The sequence below is a fragment of the Furipterus horrens genome, unplaced genomic scaffold (genome assembly GCF_987537825.1).
Source record: "Furipterus horrens unplaced genomic scaffold, mFurHor1.1.pri manual_scaffold_2, whole genome shotgun sequence".
NCBI lineage: Eukaryota > Metazoa > Chordata > Mammalia > Chiroptera > Furipteridae > Furipterus > Furipterus horrens.
Genome location: NW_028327172.1, coordinates 140,088,019 through 140,105,547, shown reverse-complemented (window position 1 = coordinate 140,105,547; position 17,529 = coordinate 140,088,019). Strand labels below are relative to the sequence as shown.

Genomic DNA, 17,529 nt, shown 5'->3' with positions numbered 1-17,529 from the left:
TACCAATAGAAAGATCATTCCTGATAACACGTTAGAAGCTTAGGTTGAAAAGAATAAGAATTTAGGACAATTTCTACGCAGGCTTCTCATCCGTCTAGGCAGGAAATCACAGGAACCTGAATTAGGGCAATAACAGTGCAGATGGAAGATGGGGTCAGACTTGAGAACTATTCAGAAAATACTAGCTAAAGGACTTCATGGTAGATGTATTGAATAAATAAGAATGACTAGTCTCAGTTTTCTGCTAGCTTCGTGACTTGGACAACTAGTATATGATGACAGCATTCACCCAAACAGAGAGAGAAGAGGGAAGAGGTTTGGAAAGGAAAGATAGTGGATTCAGTTTTGGACATTTGACTTAGAGCAGCTGAATGACATAGGGTTTCTATCAGGTGATTAGATTATTATATCAGGAGCTAAGGAAGGAATCTGGTCTTGAGATCTAGATTTGGAAGTAATCAGGTTGTATGAGTGTTTGAACCACAGGGCTGGGAAAATATCCCTGAGAGAGAGCAGAGTGAGAAAAGGGCCAAAGGATAGAGTCTTGGGAAAAACAGCATTTAAGTGGCTGTTACAGGAAAAGCATTTCCATAAAGAGCATCTAGGAAGGACTAGAGTCACCGTGTCATTGAACTCAAGGATGGAGGAGTCAGATAAGAGGAAGAATAACATGGTCATTGGTTTGCAATTGTAAAGTCAAGGGTTGACCTCAGGTAGAGCTTTTTTTTTTCTGTACCAATTTGGCTATCCCATTTTTATGTAGAGCTATTTTAGTGGAGTAGCAAGAGCAGAAGCCAGCATATACTCGTCGTCGTCATCGTCGGCAGCCGTCCGTCTCAAGAGACGATGGTGTAGCTTCTTAAGAGTCTATCTGCACCGCCGAGAATGGCTGTGCAGTCCAACTCGGGAGTGACACGGTATCTGTCTCCTCCTGTGTTGAATCGACATCTTGTGATGACGCTGGAGTGTCCTCTCCAGTGAAGCTGAAGCTACAGAGCCTGGGCAGGGTGATATGGAGGGTCTGCTGTTGCCCATGCAGCAGACCCCCCCTCTCTTCGCAGCTGAAGGGTCCAAGGGAAAGACGGAGTCAATACAGCTTGGCTTCAGGTGCGCCGCAGGAGTTGCCGGTGTTGACTACAACGTCAAACCGCCTTAGGGACTCCAGCTCCGGATTTTCTGTCGGGGTTTACTCCCTTAGCCTTTCCCCTGAAGAGGTATGCCGCAAGGCAGCGGAGGTTTTTTGGAGTCAGAGTTTTCCTTCTCTGATGTGCCCTGACTGGAAGGTCGAACCAGCGACACTTAGCTCGCAGGCCGACGCTCAATCCACTGAGCCAAACCAGCCATGTATAAATTATATAGCCACCCTATTTATGTATCAAGTGAGGGCAGATACTCAGCTCAAGAGCAAAGTTAAAACAAATCTAACCTGAGAACTGATAGGAACAATTCATCTTGTGGACCAATGCACTTCACTCACAAAGGTAAGTGGACTTGGTTCTGTCTGACGTTATTGTAGGGTACAGTAGGGTAGTGGTTGGTCTGGAGTCGGTCTCTGGGTTCAAATTTCAGCTCCAGCACCCCCACCTTCAGCAACTTCTTACCTCTCAGCCTCAGGATTCAATGAGACACTTCCCTGGAAAGTGCTTAGAGGAACTCTTAGGGGATGACCATCCCATAAAATATCAGATGTATGAGGAACTGCCCAACATGGGGTGAGCGGTGGGGAGGGGACCAGCATATACTAGTTGAAGGCTAAACAATAGTTAAGGAGGTGGTGGCAAGTGAATTAAATAACCCTTTCTAGAAGCTCGACTGTGAAAGGGAGCAATAGCTGGAGAGCACTGATGGAGAGTATTTCTTGTTTTGATTTTAAGCTTTTAATTGTCTGTCTGCACAGAGGAGAAAGACAGTGAGGAGAGGTGGGAGAAGAAGCCAAAGACCAATGAATTTAGAATATGAATGGGCATATCAGCCTTGGGTAGGAAGAGAGATGAGGAATGAGGTGAGGACAGTGGAGGTACAGGAAAATTGGCTACTACAAACCCCACACATATGAATCTGAGAAGTTCAGCAGTCTTTTTAAAAATTAATGTTTTATGTAGATTATAACTGAAATCAAAATAGAAATCAGAAACAATAAATTGTGCATAATCCCACCATGCTAATAAGTAATCTCTTTACATTTTTCTGTTATCACAGAATTTTATAGTTGTAAACATTGTTGATGACTTAAAAAAAAATAAAAGCTTTATTGAGATATAACATATAGAATTCAGCCTTTCAGACTTAAATCATGATACCATAAATGTCCTACTGGAAAACATAGGCAGTAAAATTTCAGATATTGCATGTAGTAATATTTTTGCTGATATATCTCCAAGGGCAAGGGAAATAAAGGAAAAATAAACAAATGGGACTACACCAAATTAAAAGGTTTCTGCATGGCTAAAGAAGTCATCAAAATGAAAAGGGAATTGAGTGTATGGGAGAACATATTTTCCAATGATACATTGGACAAAGATTTAATCGCCAAAATATATAAAGAACTCATGCGACTCAACACCAGGAAGACAAATCCAATTAAAAATGGGTAAAGGACCTGACTAGACACTTCCCCAAGGAAGACGTATGGATGGGCCATAAATATATGAAAGGATGCTCAACATCACTAGTGATCAGAAAGAGGCAAATTAAAACCACAGTGAGATACCACCTCACACCAGTCAGAATGACCATCATCAACAAATCAACAAACAACTTGTGCTGGAGAGGATGTGCAGAAAAGAGAACCCTAGTGCACTGTTGGTGGGAATGTAGACTGGTGCAGCCACTGTGGAAAACAGTATGGAATTTCCTCAAAAAATTAAAAATAGAACCGCCTTATGACCCAGTGATTCCACTGCTGGGAATATACCCTAAGAATCCTGAAACACCAATTCAAAAGAATTTATGCACCCCTATGTTCATAGCAGCATTATTTATAATAGCCAAGTATTGGAAACAGCCCAAGTGCCCATCAGTAGATGAGTGGGTTAAAAAACTGGTACATTGGCACAATGGAATACTACACAACAGAAAGAAAGAAGGAATTCCTACCTTTTGCAACAGCATGGATGGACCTGGAGACTATTATGCTAAGTGAAATAAGCCAATCAGTGAAAGACAGATACCATATGACCTCACTTATAACTGAAATCTGATGAACAAAATAAACTAATGAGAAAAATAGAATCAGGGACATGGAAACATGGCACAGACTAAAAGCTGTTAGAGGGGAGGGGGAGGGGGTGGTGGAAGGAAGGGGAAGGGACTAGGCAAAGAACATGTATGAATGACTCATGGACATTGACAATGGAGAGGGGATTGACTGTGGGCTGGGTGGAGGGGGGGAAGTAATAAAAAGAAGAATTCAGCCTTTCAGTCTGTGCAATTAAGTGGTCTTTAGTATATTCAGAGTTGGGTAACCATCACCACTATTTAATTTCAGAACATTTTTATCACCCCCAAAAGAAACTACATACCTTAGCAGGCATTCCCCATTCCTTCCTCTGCCCAGTCCCTGGCAACCACTAATCTACTTTCTGTCTGTATGGATTTACCTATTGTAGACTTTTCATATGAGTAGAATCATATGTCATGTGGGCTTTTGTGACTGGCTTCTTTCACTTAGCATCATGTTTTCAAGGTTCATTCATGTCGTAGTATGTATCAATATTTTATTCTTTTTTTGTTGCCAGATAATATTTTACAGATATATAACTTCTAATAATATTTTAAAGAAATTTTTGAAAGAAGCACAAAATTACAAAAAATTTGGATGTATAATATATAAGGAACTTTTTCTCATTCTGAAACACTTGAGACATCAAGTTGGAAACTTCAGGTTGCCTACTTTTGAGGCACTAGATGTATATTTCCTACACACAAGGACATTCTCCTACATCACCAAATTATCACCATCCAAGTCAAGAAATTAACATTGCAACATGACTGCCACCTGGTCCTCAAACCCTGTTCAGAATCATGTTGCATTTAATTGTCATGTCTCTTTAGCCTCCTCAAAGATATAATTTTACATTCTTTTTTTTAAAATCTTAATGTATTATGATGGTTCTGTTAATCTATTGTGCAAATAGGATATTATGGATTCTAACCTAATGTAAGCCTTTTTTGTAACTTTCCCTCTTTGTTTTATGACTTTTTTTTTTAAAGCTTATATGACAGTTTTACTCTCAGCTCCAAAAGTGGGTCATTTGAGAAATTAATTTTGCATATCCTTGAAGAAAATCTTCAGTGCTACATTCCATCCTCTTTCACCTTTTCCTCTTTTTGTCCCAACTTTCCCATATGCATCACTCAGAGGGCTTTTCCCCAAGTTATGCGGAGACACTGAAAACAAAGCTTCTGTCCCTGCCCCTCCTCCCTCTTGAGTGGTTTGTATAAATGTGAGGCTTCCCTTTCCTGATTCAGTCACTGCTTCCCTGGGATGACAGTGTCTCTGTTCTCTTTCTTTGCATCAGGTCAGCAACAGCCCACTCTCAGAAGAGGCTGTCCTGGGATTTGAATATGGAATGAGCATTGAGAGCCCTAATTTACTGCCCCTGTGGGAGGCTCAGTTTGGCGATTTCTTCAACGGTGCCCAGATCATCTTCGACACGTTCATCTCTGGAGGTAGGTATTGGCATATGGGTGTGCAGTGGACACATGGCACCAGCCTCATGGGGACAAATGAATGAAAGGGGCTGTAGCTGCTTATGAGACTCCTTATGCCACATACCCTGAGGAGATCTGGGGGTTGCCCTGTCATCCATTGGGGCATGGCAACTATCAGAAGTAAATAAGCTGCCGAAGAGCTGGGTACCATGCAGGGAGTGACTGTGCAGAGAGCACCTTCCCATCTGCAGGGGAGCGTTTGGCTGAAGGGAGCAGGACCTGCACCTACCACGTCCTAAGCAGTTTGACTTTTGGGTGCACTCTGGGGCTTGTTGAGTAGCTATGACATGAATCACAAGCAGGCAATGGTGAAACAGTGAGGATTTGTGGTCAGAGTGAATGAAGCCTTGAAAATCTGCTTCCCTCAATCCAGGGACACTCAAGTATCTGAACATTGGAAGCTGTGCATCTTTACTATTTTTAATAATCATTTATAAAAGCAGTAGCTGCTTATCATAAAAATTCAAAGTGTTTAAAGTACAAGTGTGAGTCTCCCCCAGACTCTCACCCCATTTTGGGGGGTAACCACTCTTGGATTTTGAGTGTGCACTGTAGATCCTTTCCTTGGTTGTGTTTCTCTGTAACTGTGTGGTTGTGAGTAAGAAACATGCAAATCAATGTCACTCCAATAAATGTAGTTTAAAATAAAAACAATAAGGAGGAGACCAGGCTTTGATATGTTCAGAGACTTTCCAAAGTGCCTGTGTCCTCAGCTGGGGGACAGTGGCCTGTGTTTTCAGGGGTGCTACGAGGAAAAGTAGGAGCTGCCCAGTCTTGGTAAGAGTTGCTCCTGAAGTGGAGTCAACACAGCAGCGCTGTCCTGGGAGCCAGACATTCACCGTTGAGTCTGTCTTCTACTTGCTTAAGCCCAGCACATGTGTCATTTTAGGATTTCGGTTGGTAGGATGGATGTTTTTTCCCTTAAGTATGGTGTAACAACGCTAGACAGTACATGGAATGAAAACGGTTTTAGGGAGTTATGCAGCAAACTAACATTTATTCACTACCCAAGTCAGATTAGACCCTTTCATTCCTGCTTCATAGAGGTCTCAGTCCCTCCCACTGCTTTTCCAGGAGAGGCCAAGTGGCTCCTCCAGAGTGGCATTGTGATTCTGCTGCCCCACGGGTATGACGGGGCTGGACCCGACCACTCCTCTTGTCGCATAGAGCGTTTCTTGCAGGTATGGCCAATACTTTTTGGATTCCCAGGGATGTTTTCCTGCTTGCGAGGTGCTTTGAACTAGAACTACCTCTTGCAGATACTTAATATGCACCTTAAATTGTCAGACATTGTACTATTGGAATGAAAAAGATTTAATGCTTTAGAAGTGGCAAGCCTGGCAGCCCCATTGCTTCCAGTAAGTACTGTAGGGGCATCTGCTCCAGATTTTGCCTTTATTTTTCCCCAGGGTTGCCTATGCACACCCTCTCTCCAGACTGGAGGGAATTAGCAAGAATTGTCAGGATTTAATCAAATCACTTTCTTTTCTCTCCATTGCTTCTAAAGTGGACATAGGAGCCATGCCTCAGCTTTCTGTCCCACCAGGATCTTCTAAGATTTAATTCCTTGCCTTCAACTTTTTAACCTTGTTAGCTGCCTTTGATTTTGTTTTTTCTTTAAAACAAACAATCCAAACTATAATTGCATTTATTTCATTGGGAGAGTGAGATTCTGACAGTGCTACCTTCCACAATGTCACAATCTTAGCTCCACAGTAACCAGAATCTATATTTTTAAAAAGATCCCCTTGAGATGCTTCTTGAAATCAGCTGTCTTTGGGAATAACAGTGTTAAAATACCCAGACTCAGGCAGTTGTGGGGAGCTATCAGACCATTCTCTGCTTAATTCTTCATAGGCTATAAATTTACCTTCTGGTATTTCCTATAATGGAAGGAAATATCTTTTATCATTGAGAGCCCTGTGGTCCCTTTGGAGAGCAGATGTTGTTATGATTGGATGAGATGATCTGAACATTTTCTTTTCTTTCATTTCTCTCCCAGATGTGTGACAGCGCAGAGGAGGGGGTGGATGGGGACACCGTGAACATGTTTGTAGTAAACCCCACGACTCCTGCTCAGTATTTTCACTTGCTCAGGAGACAAATGGTCCGGAACTTCAGAAAACCTCTCATTGTTGCTTCTCCAAAGATGTTACTCAGGTTCCCTGTAAGTGGAAAAAGCTGGTTGGGAGCCTTTCTCCTCTTGTCATTTTTTAAAAAGATTTTATTTATTTGTTTTCAAAGGGAGGGGTAGGGAGGGAGAAAAAGAGGGAGAGAAACATTGATGTGTGAGAGAAACATCGATCAGTTGCTTCTCACACACCCCCAACCTGACCCACAACCCAGGCATGTGACCTGACCGGGAGGGAATCAAAGAGGCAATCTTTTGGTTCATAGGCTGGCACTCAGCTCACTGAGTTACATCAGCCAGGGCTTGTCATTCTTTTTTACTGCATTTTTTTTTCCTGTTTTCTGTATCTGATTGTAATTCTAAACTACAGAAACATCTTTTTTAGTTTTAGTTGGCTTTGCTGCTCTCTCACCTTTCAAGAACAACTGGAAATACAGGTAGCTCTTACTTTTTGTAATGAAGGACAGGATAGCAGATATTATCACACTGGTATCCTGGTCTGAGAGAAAACAATTTTATAGGAAAAGTTTAAAAGTCCGAATAGTTTAAGCACTACTGTGTTGATAGTAGCAAGTTGGGAATTTAGAGTATTTTGATGAAAACAAGTGGTGTTATTCATTGACTTATGTTTAAACTTTTTCTGTTAAATGATTTTATCACAGGTAAATTCCTGTTTCAATAAGCATGGCATCATAACAATATAGCTTATTGTACACTGCTTTAAAATTATACATTTTTAAAAGTATATATTTTCTATTGGTTTACCTGAACTAAGTGTTAAATGCACAATCTATTTTTTAATCACAAATGTTAGTTTTTAAATGGCAGAGGTTAAGGTAATAGATACTAGTAAGCATATATTTATCTAATCTGCTATATGTTTTTTCAGTTTTATATGAGAATCTTAATTAGGATGATTATGCAAAAACCTTATATTTATTTGGATGCTACTACTGAGGTGAAATTTGGCTGTTAAGGACTATCTTGTACTTTGCACAAAGATTTGAGAGTGTATATTTGAAACTGAGAGACTTTGAGGAAAGTTGCAAGTGATTTGCCCTGACTGGTGTAGCTCAGTGGATTGTGCATCATCCTGCAAACTGAAAGGTCACTGGTTTGATTCCAGATCAGGGCACATGCCTGGGCTGCAGGCCAGATCCCTGGTTGGGGCCATGCAAGAGGCAACTTATCGATGTTTCTCTCCTTCTCTTTCTCCCTCCTTCCCTCTCTCTATAAAAATAAATAAATAAAATCTTTAAAAAAAGATAATGTTGAAAGTGATTTGCATTTTTAAGCAGTGCCTAGTGTTTGGAGGGAAGTAAGGCGATACTCTCATGGTTGGCACTTCTGTAATTCTAGAGTGAATACCTCCTTAAATTTGGCAGGCACCTTACCTGTCTTACCCTAGTTCTGACTCTGGGAATCAATAGCAAATGTAATGATAGTAAATATCTCAATATAATATATGCATATTACCAAGTCTTAAGTGAACTATTAGAAATTTTATTGAGAATCTTTTTTGCTGTTTGAAACTGAGATAAAAATTTATATTCTGGCGCTAATATTTCATCCCTTGCCTCAAATCTAATATATAACTTACCAAATAAAAGAAGCCTTATATGGGAGCCTTAAAAAATATTAATAGGCATCCTATAGATTTTTAAATGAACAACAACTCTTACTAAGTAGTCAGATATCTTCATTAAAAATATGTTCTTTTATTTATTAATGAGTATGACCATTATTCAATTCTGATTTCATTCTGAAAATTTGATTATTGATACAAATGATCTATCAGAATATGTCAACCCTCTCTTTCGATGGCCTGTTTGGAGGCGACTTGCCATGTGACAATCATGAATCAGGGCTATATGGTATTTGTGTGTCAGGTGGTACCTAAATCCCATTCCAATTTCCCACCCAGCTCTGAATCCCAGCTACTTTTGTTTCCTGTCCTAGGAAGTGAGGACTGATGAAGGGATCTGGTTCTGAATAGAAAAAAATTATATTAATTAGTAATAAGAATAGTTGAATAGTTATGATTCATTTTTTAGGTTGTATCACAATATCCCAGCATCAGTGTGGCTGCTCACAATGGTCTGAGTCAAAATGCCATATACTGCCCTTGTTGGTGTGGCTCAGTTGGTTATAGTGTCATCCCATAACCAAAAGTTTGCAGGTTTGATTCCCAGTCAGGGCACATACCTAGGTTGCGAGTTTGATCTCCAGTCCGGGCGTGTATGGGAGGCAGCCAATCGATGCTTCTCTCTCACATCAATGTTTCTCTCTCTCCCTTCCTTTCTACTTTCTTTAGTCTCTAAAAGCAATGAAAAAATGTCCTTGGGTAGGATTTAAAAAAAAAAAAAAAAAAAGGCCAGATACCTATTTGGGTCTAGACTGCAAGGAAACTAACTAGATGATAACAAAAGGGATCAAATCCCTAACCTTGACTTCATCAGTTTTGTACTCTTAAGTTCTTTGCAACAAGCATTTATTTAGATTGAGCTCATTAACAAAATTTCTTTTCATTACAGAAATATTCACTTATTTGTTCTGATGAATAGGTTTCACTTATAAATTATAACAAAAAACTTAAAGACGGACATAGTTGCCCTACCTTAGCTATTTTGGTTCATAATATAAATTCTATAAAATGCTATTTCTAATTCCAAAAATAAAAGCATACTTTTAAAAAAAGATTTTATTTATTTACTTTTAGAGAGAGGGGAAGAGAGGGAGAAATAAAGGGAGAGGCAGCAACATGCAAGAGATACATTGATTGGTTGCCTCTCACACACCTCTAACCGGGGACCTAGCTGGCAACCCAGACTTGTGCCCTGTCTAGGAATTGAACCAGTAACCCTTTGGCTTGCAGGCCGGCACTCAATCTACTGAGCCACGCCAGCCAGGGCTAAAGCATACTTTTTATTAACAATAAAATCATATGATCAAACTGAAATTTTGATTCTTAAAATTTTATTGTGGTACCAGACTAAAGGCAGTCTTATCTAACATCAGGAAAATAATTTATTCTTAAGTATTCAGAACTGAATTTTTTTTGGAAAGCTATTATATTTATTAGTACATATGTTTACTTATAGGCCTAGGTGAGAGTTTTCTTGGTCAAGATGCTTTGTAAATAAAAGCATCTTCAGCTACTTTCCATTGTTTGATAGATTTGTGACTTTTCCCCTCCTCCTTAGGCAGCTGTGTCAACTCTCCAAGAAATGGCACCAGGAACAACATTCAGACCAGTCATTGGCGATTCATCTGTGGATCCAAAAAAGTAATTTGATATGTATTTCTGTTTTTATACTCGGGAGTTCAATTTTAATTGGTGGGAAAACTAGCTCATGTTAAGAAACCCAAAGTGACCCATATCGCCTCCTTTGTAATATAAATCCTTTAAGTGAGTGGGGTAAGAGTTATAATATGCATGGAAGAGTGAACTTTGGAGGCATATATGTTGCTAAAGAAAGCTGCCAGGGCATCGCATATGACTGAATTCAACTATAGAGCCCTACCGCTTCATTAGTGAAGTGTTTAAATCTACACGATTTCCCCTTTCTTCTGATACAATTCTTACTTTAAGGTATTTCTTCCCCCACCTTTCTGTCCCTCTTCTGCCCAACAGTGTTAAGACTCTAGTGTTTTGCTGTGGCAAACACTTCTATGCTCTGCTGAAGCAAAGAGAATCTTTGGAAGCCAAGAAGCGTGAGTTTGCCATTATCCGAATAGAGGAACTCTGCCCTTTCCCGCTGGACTCATTACAACAGGAGATGAGCAAATACAAACATGTTAAAGGTAAAGGGTTCTTTGACTTTTAGATATCTGAAAGCTATTAGAACTATCAAATAAAGAAGAGGTTATGGGGGCAGCGAGAGTTATTAGGAAATTTGATCTCATGGAATCTGGAGATGTGAAAATAATATTTCTAGAGCCAGTGTCTTCAGGTCTTTTTCGGTGTTTCTTTCAGTCTCCCCTTGTCTCATCTAAGACATCTAATTTCTTGAGAGTTTGGAGGGAATCACTGTCACTTATGATAAATCAACTATAATTGTAAAAGACAAGCCTATCAACAAATGGAGCTAGAATAATTGGATGTCTTTACGCCGCTTATTTGGAAATTAAATCAAAATTGATCAAGACCTAAATATAAAATGTAAAACTACAAAACTTCTAGAAGAAAATGGAATAAAATCTTTGTGACTTGGGTTAGACAAAAGTTCTTAGATATAATACCAAAAGCGTGTTCCATAAAAGAAAAATTGGACTTTATCAAAATGAAAAACTTTTGCACTGTGAAGAGCACTGCAAAGAAAATAAAATGACAAGCTACAAACTGGGAAAAAATATTTGCAGATAGATTTCTGACAAAGGACTATCAAGAGTGTTTAAAGAGCTCTTAAAACTCAATAGTAAGAAAATACATAATCCAATTTTTGAAAGAACTGAACAGGCACTTGACCAAAGAATCAGATGGCAAATAACTAAATATATGAAAAGATGCTTAACATAATTAGTGATAATAGAAATGCACATTAATCCAAAATGAGATATGGCTACAGATCTATTCAAATAGCTAAAATGAAAACAAAACAAATTGACTACCAAGTGATGATGAGGATGTGAAGCAGCTGGAATCCTCATTCACTGCTGGTGGGAATGCAAAGTGGTACCACCACTCTAGAGTATAGTTTGTCTGTTTCTTGTACAGTTACATGTAGAGTTACTATATCACCCCATTGTCCCACTCCTAGGTGTTTACCCAAGAGAATGGAAAATACCTCCCCAGACAGATCTGCATGTGAATGTTTTTAACAGCTTTATTCATAATTGCCTTAAACTAGAAACAACCAAAATGTCCTCCCATCTGTGAATGAGGAAACAATCTGTGTTATTGGCCCTGGTCAGGTAGCTCAGTTGATGAGAATGTTCCCGTATGCCAAGGTTATGGGTTTGATCCCATGTCAGAACACATACAAAAATCAGTCAATGAATGCATAAATAAGTGGAACAACAAATCAGTGTTTCTCCCTAAAAATCAATAAATTAAAAAACAAACAAACACCAGTCTATGGTATATCTATACTCAAGGTCATAGTTCTCAACAATAAAAGAGAGTGAACTATTGCTACTGGCAAAATCACAAATGGATTTTGCTAATTCAAGGAAGTCAGACCCAAAAGGCTGCATACTGTATTATTCTATTTATCTGACATTCTGGAAAAAGGCAAAACTATTGGGATAAGGGAAAGATCAGTGGTTGCCAGAGGCTGGTGGTAAGAGGAGGAGTTTAGTATTGTACAAAGGAACAAGATGAAGGAATATTTGGATTGATAAAATTGTTCTGTATCATGATTGTGCTGGTGGATACATTGCTGTGCATTTGTCAAAAAAAAAAAAGACAAGCATAAATATGCCATATTGGAAAAATGTGTGTGTATAAACATAATGTGTGTCTGTGTTTATGTTGTATATGTTTACTTGAGGTACTGAGATGAATTTTCTTCTTTTATAGATTTTATTTGGAGTCAGGAGGAACCTCAGAACATGGGTCCATGGTGGTTTGTTTCCCCAAGGTTTGAAAAGCAACTAGCCTGCAAGGTACTACCTCTGCCACTCTTATAATATTTTGATATCTTGTTTTTCCTAGAATACCAACAAATAGTTTTATCCCCTATTGTCAATCGAGTTCTTTTAAAAATAAACTAAAATGTAAAGTCTAGTTTTAAGTTATTCTTTCAAAATAAAATGCTGAGTGTTTATCAAGCTATGTGTACATACCAGTATCATGTAAAGCAAAAAGTGACTATACTTAGAAAAGTAAAAGCCCTTACCTGTGGGCTACTTTCCCACTAGTCTACTCAGCATTCTTGTCCTTGAGGTCAACATTCATGCCATTGGAAAGCTGAGTGGTGAGCTGACTTGTTTTATAATGTGGGAGTAGAGACACCCAATGATGCCTGTTCCAGACCCATCCACAAGCTGGGATTCCCCAAAGGCCAAATTCTTGTTGATTATACTGTAGGAAGGGAAAAACAATGAGAAGAGCAATTGTGCTTCTGTTTTATATTTCTATTCTGCTTTGATTAGAACTCTGTTCACTCATTTGATACTAGTTGGCTAGGCCCAAATCATTTTCACATATAATAACTCTAATTTAGGAAACTCTACAGCTAAGTCCAACTAATAATTACTGAAGAATAGAACAAATTTGAGAATTTATATTGCCTTATTATGCCTGGAATTTAGTTGGTTTTTAGTTGTGACAATCTATTCTATGTAAGTCATTATTTTTCCAAAAAGATGATGTAGGTTAGACAAGCTAAGAAAAATACATCCACCTCCTTGGGTGAACTAAATAGAGCTCTAATCGGGTCACAATGTCATTTTATTTTTTTTCTGCTCCAATGACAGCTCCGCCTTGTGAGCCGACCCCCTTTGCCAGTACCTGCTGTAGGAATTGGCACTGTTCATCTGCAGCAGCATGAAGATGTCCTCACTAAGACCTTTGCTTGATGATCTACTTTGAACAAGTACAACTTCCTGTTAAGAAAACTGTCATTTTCCATTAGGTAACATGAAAAACCTGTATTCCTCTAAAATGTTGGGACTGATGAAGACCATTTAATATGTGGAATAAGGCAAGGGAATCAATAAATCTGACAAATAACTTCTATCCTTAAAAGTATAATCATGTTAGAATTTGGTTAGATCTGAATGAGTTATAGAGCTAGGTTATAATCCATATTTTTCAGTCTTCACTCTTTCTTAATAACTGTGTATGCCCAGGGAAGTTCTTCAGCCTGATTTTATAGCTGCATATAGATATCTCAACATTACCTCTTGATTTGTTTGATGGATGGCATTTTCATTAATTTTTCCCCTTCTTTATTCGAAGTCCAATATATTCATGTATGTCATTTTTGGTGCTGTTTTCCAGCCACTGTGAAAAATCTTCACCAAACACTGTAGCAAAACTATATTATTCCTAGGCCCTGGCTTCTGTGGCTCAGTGGATTGAGCGTCGGCCTGCGAGCCAAGTGTCGCTGGTTCGATTCCCAGTCAGGGCACATGACTAGGTTGCATGTCAGGTCCCCAGTTGGGAGCACGAGTGAGAGGCAACCACACAGTGATATTTCTCTCCCTCTCTTTCTCCTTTCGCCTCTCTCTAAAAATAAACAAACAAACAAACAAACAAATAAATAAATAAAAAACCTATATTATTCCTGATTTGTGTTTTTCAAGATGGTTGTCTTACCCATTATCCTTAAATCTCTGGGTGTGATCTTTTATTTATTTTTTTAATTATATTTTATTGATTATGCTATTGCAGTTATCACAATTTTTTCTCCTCTGGCCCCCTCTGCCTGGTACCTCCCTCCCCTCCAGCAATCTCCCCCTTAGTTCATGTCCATGGGTTGTGCATATAAGTTCTTTGACTTCTCCAATTACTTTACTATTCTTAAAACCTCCCTGTCTATTTTGTACTTACCAGTTATGCTTCTTGATCCCTGTACCTTTTCCCCCATTCTCCCATTCCCCCTCCCCACTGATAATCCTCCAAATGATCCCCATATCTATGATTCTGTTCCTGTTCTAGTTGTTTGCTTAGTTTGTTTTTGTTTTCTTAAATTCATTTCTTGATAGTTGTGAATTTGTTGTCATTTTAATGTTCATAGTTTTGATCTTCTTTTTTTAAATAAGTCCCCTTAACATTTCATATAATAAAACCTTGGTGATGATGAACTCCTTTAGCTTTACCTTGTCTGGGAAGCACTTTATCTACCCTTGCATTTTAAATGAAGCTTTGCTGGATAGAGTAATCTAGGTTGTAGGTCCTTGCTTTTCATCATTTTGAATTACTTCTTGCCAATCTCTTCTTGCCTGCAAAGTTTCTTTTGAGAAACTCCTTTGTAGGTAACTCTACTTTTCTCTTGCTGCTTTTAAGATTCTCTCTTTATCTTTAACTTTTGGCATTTTCATTATGATGTGTCTTGGTGTGGTCCTTTTTGGATCTAGCTTGTTTGGGACTCTGTGTTTCTTGGACTTGTATGTCTATTTCCTTCACCAAATTTGGGAAGTTTTCCTTCATAATTTTTTCACATAAGCTTTCAATTTCTTGTTCTTCCTCTTCTCCTTCTGGCACCCCGATGATTCTGACGTCAGTATGGTTAAAGTTGTCCCAGAGGTTCTTAAGCCTCTTCTCATTTTTTTCAATTCTTGTTTCTTCATTCTGTACTGGTTGACTGTTTATTTCTTCCTTTTGTTCCAAATTGTTGATTTGAACCCTGGCTTCCTGCTCTTCACTATTGGTTTCATGTGGATTTTTTATTTCACTTAGCATAGCCTTTACTTCTTCCCTTATGCATTTGCCATACTCAATAATTTCTGTGAGCATTGTTATCACCAGTGTTTTGAACTCTGCGTCTCTTAGGCTGGCTATCTCTTCCTTGCTTAGTTCTCCCACTGGAGACTTGATCTGCTCCCTCTTTTGGGCCATACTTCTCTGTTTCCTCAACTTGACAGCCTCCTGTGTTTGCCTCTGTATATTAGGTAGAGCTGTCACACCTGTTACATTGTGATGGGTGGAGCCTTAGGTATTTGTCAGTGAGGGGCAACCTGTTTCACCACATTGTGGCACTATATATGGGGGAGGGGTCAGGGAGGGAACAATGCCTCTTGCTTGGCACTCACCCCTTTTCCAGGCACTTCTCCTGCTTCCCGTATGCAATTGGCATCCCTCTAGTTGTTGCCCTGGTGACGGTTCCTAGAGTGGGTGTGTTTGTGTAAGTTCTAGTACTGTAGGGGCCTCTAAATGGACACTCCTGAGGGACTGGCAGTTTCTTCCACAGACCCAAACCTCACTGGTTTCTCAGCTGGAAGCAATGAGGCTTTATTTTCCCAGTGCTGGAACTAGGAGCTGCAAGGTCTGGCCTGGGGTAGGGGTGGGGGTGGGGGGTTGGGATCACTCCCCAGGTGTCCCTCCCAGCTTTTATAATGTGCGACTGCTCTTGCCACCAGCTGGCTACAGCTATTGTCTTGCTGCTGTTTCGGCGCCGCACTGCATCCTCGCCTGGTCTCCCTATCTCTGCCCCTCCTACTGTCTGGATGAGTATTACCTCTTTATATCTTTGATTTTTGGGGCTTCCATTAAGTTATATTTTCTAGTTGTTTTTATTCTGAGGTAGTTGTAATCCTTTTATGGTTGTGGAAGGAAGCAAAGCATGTCTACCTACGCCTCCATCTTGGCCAGAAGTCTGGGTGTGATCTTTTAGAATAGTATAATATTATTAAGAAGTTTATGCTACAATGAAATTGATTCGTGGTCTATTTTGCCACATTATCTTTTTTTCCTAAATTGTTCGTGTGGTGATATTTTCATATTTTTAATTGACTCTGGGTGTCTCATATGGGGATTTCAGCCCCTGGTTAATCAGTCTTGCCTCTAAAAACCCCTGCTGTGGTGTGATGTTTATTTGTGGTGTTTAAGGAGCACTTTAACTTTGGCAGGGGGATTGTCCCAATACCAGGTACTTGGAGATTTCTAGGGATCACCAACCCAATCTCTTATTCTGAAATTAAATGGTACTGGGAAGCATAATTAAACGGCAGCGAACTGTGCAGATTTATGTGGCTTGGTGCTGCAAAGGCTCTACCATTGACCATTTTTGTACCATGACACTGTTTTTGTCAGAAATGATGGGGTAAGTACTGGGACACTGGGATGCTAGGATGCCCTCTTCACTTTTACTGGCTACTGGTAATGTCTTTCAGAATCAATGTAAAAGTTGTCCTGGTCATAGCAGTATATTCATGATTCACATCATAAATGTATACATTAGTGCATTGATTTAACATTTCTGTGTATTCATATCCCTTTTATTTCTATATACCTTAATGCCTCCTTTCTGTGTCAAGTCCTATTAATCATGTAACTTGGTGCCAGTCATGTAGATCACTAAAATTATAAAGGCCTATTTAATGAGAATGGTCATCAATGTTGTATATCAAACTAGGAAAAAAGAAAAGCACAGTGTCATTCTTTTCAGGTCTTTTGGTTTCTTGAGTTAAAAAAATTTAGAAGTGTAAGCTCACAATGAGAGGGAAAGCTAGATTTCTTTTTTTTTTAGTTTAGTGTAGCTCTCTCCAAATTTCTAAATTTATACTTCACAAGTCTTTTTATGGTTTCTTGTTACATCTTCTTCAACTCGAGCCACGAGCTGTGTACCTTATCCTTATTATCAATCACTGCAGCAATATGGGTCAGCATTTTGAATTCCTTTGCAGGGAGAGATCATTTGAAAAATTCCAAGTCAAATATTCCTTTGATAAAATATGGAATTAAAAATATAATATAAATATTTTACTTTATTCCTTTTAAAAATTTGATAAAGTGATATTTGTATCCCATTTATATCTATCATACTAAATTTCGTATTCAATGAAGAATAGAGCTCAAATTGGGTATTCAATGAATATAAATGTTAAGAGCCATGAAGAAATTTTAATTTTGTTTAAAATGATAGATTATTCTTTGTAAAATAAAATTTTATTCCTTATAAGAACCATTTGGCTCAGTTTTCCTATGTTTTCAATACATATACTATAAGGAAGTGTACTATAAAGTATAGCTTTTTTTAGGGTGACTCTAATACTTTTTTATCCTTACCTGAGGATAT

The 17,529-nt window shown here is 38.8% G+C and overlaps 1 protein-coding gene across 1 annotated transcript in view; it reads left to right on the top strand.

The window, feature by feature from the left end:
• The window catches only part of DHTKD1 (dehydrogenase E1 and transketolase domain containing 1), a 47,715-nt gene extending 33,636 nt beyond the window's left edge, over positions 1–14,079 (top strand). Inside the window, exons 11-17 of the mRNA XM_090266542.1 lie at positions 4,521–4,671; positions 5,788–5,894; positions 6,716–6,880; positions 10,048–10,130; positions 10,479–10,648; positions 12,366–12,451; positions 13,265–14,079. Of these exons, the coding sequence (XP_090122668.1) occupies positions 4,521–4,671; positions 5,788–5,894; positions 6,716–6,880; positions 10,048–10,130; positions 10,479–10,648; positions 12,366–12,451; positions 13,265–13,366 (864 nt within the window). The 3' untranslated portion in view covers positions 13,367–14,079. The remainder of the gene's footprint in view (positions 1–4,520; positions 4,672–5,787; positions 5,895–6,715; positions 6,881–10,047; positions 10,131–10,478; positions 10,649–12,365; positions 12,452–13,264) is intronic.
• Positions 14,080–17,529: the final 3,450 nt, after the last annotated feature.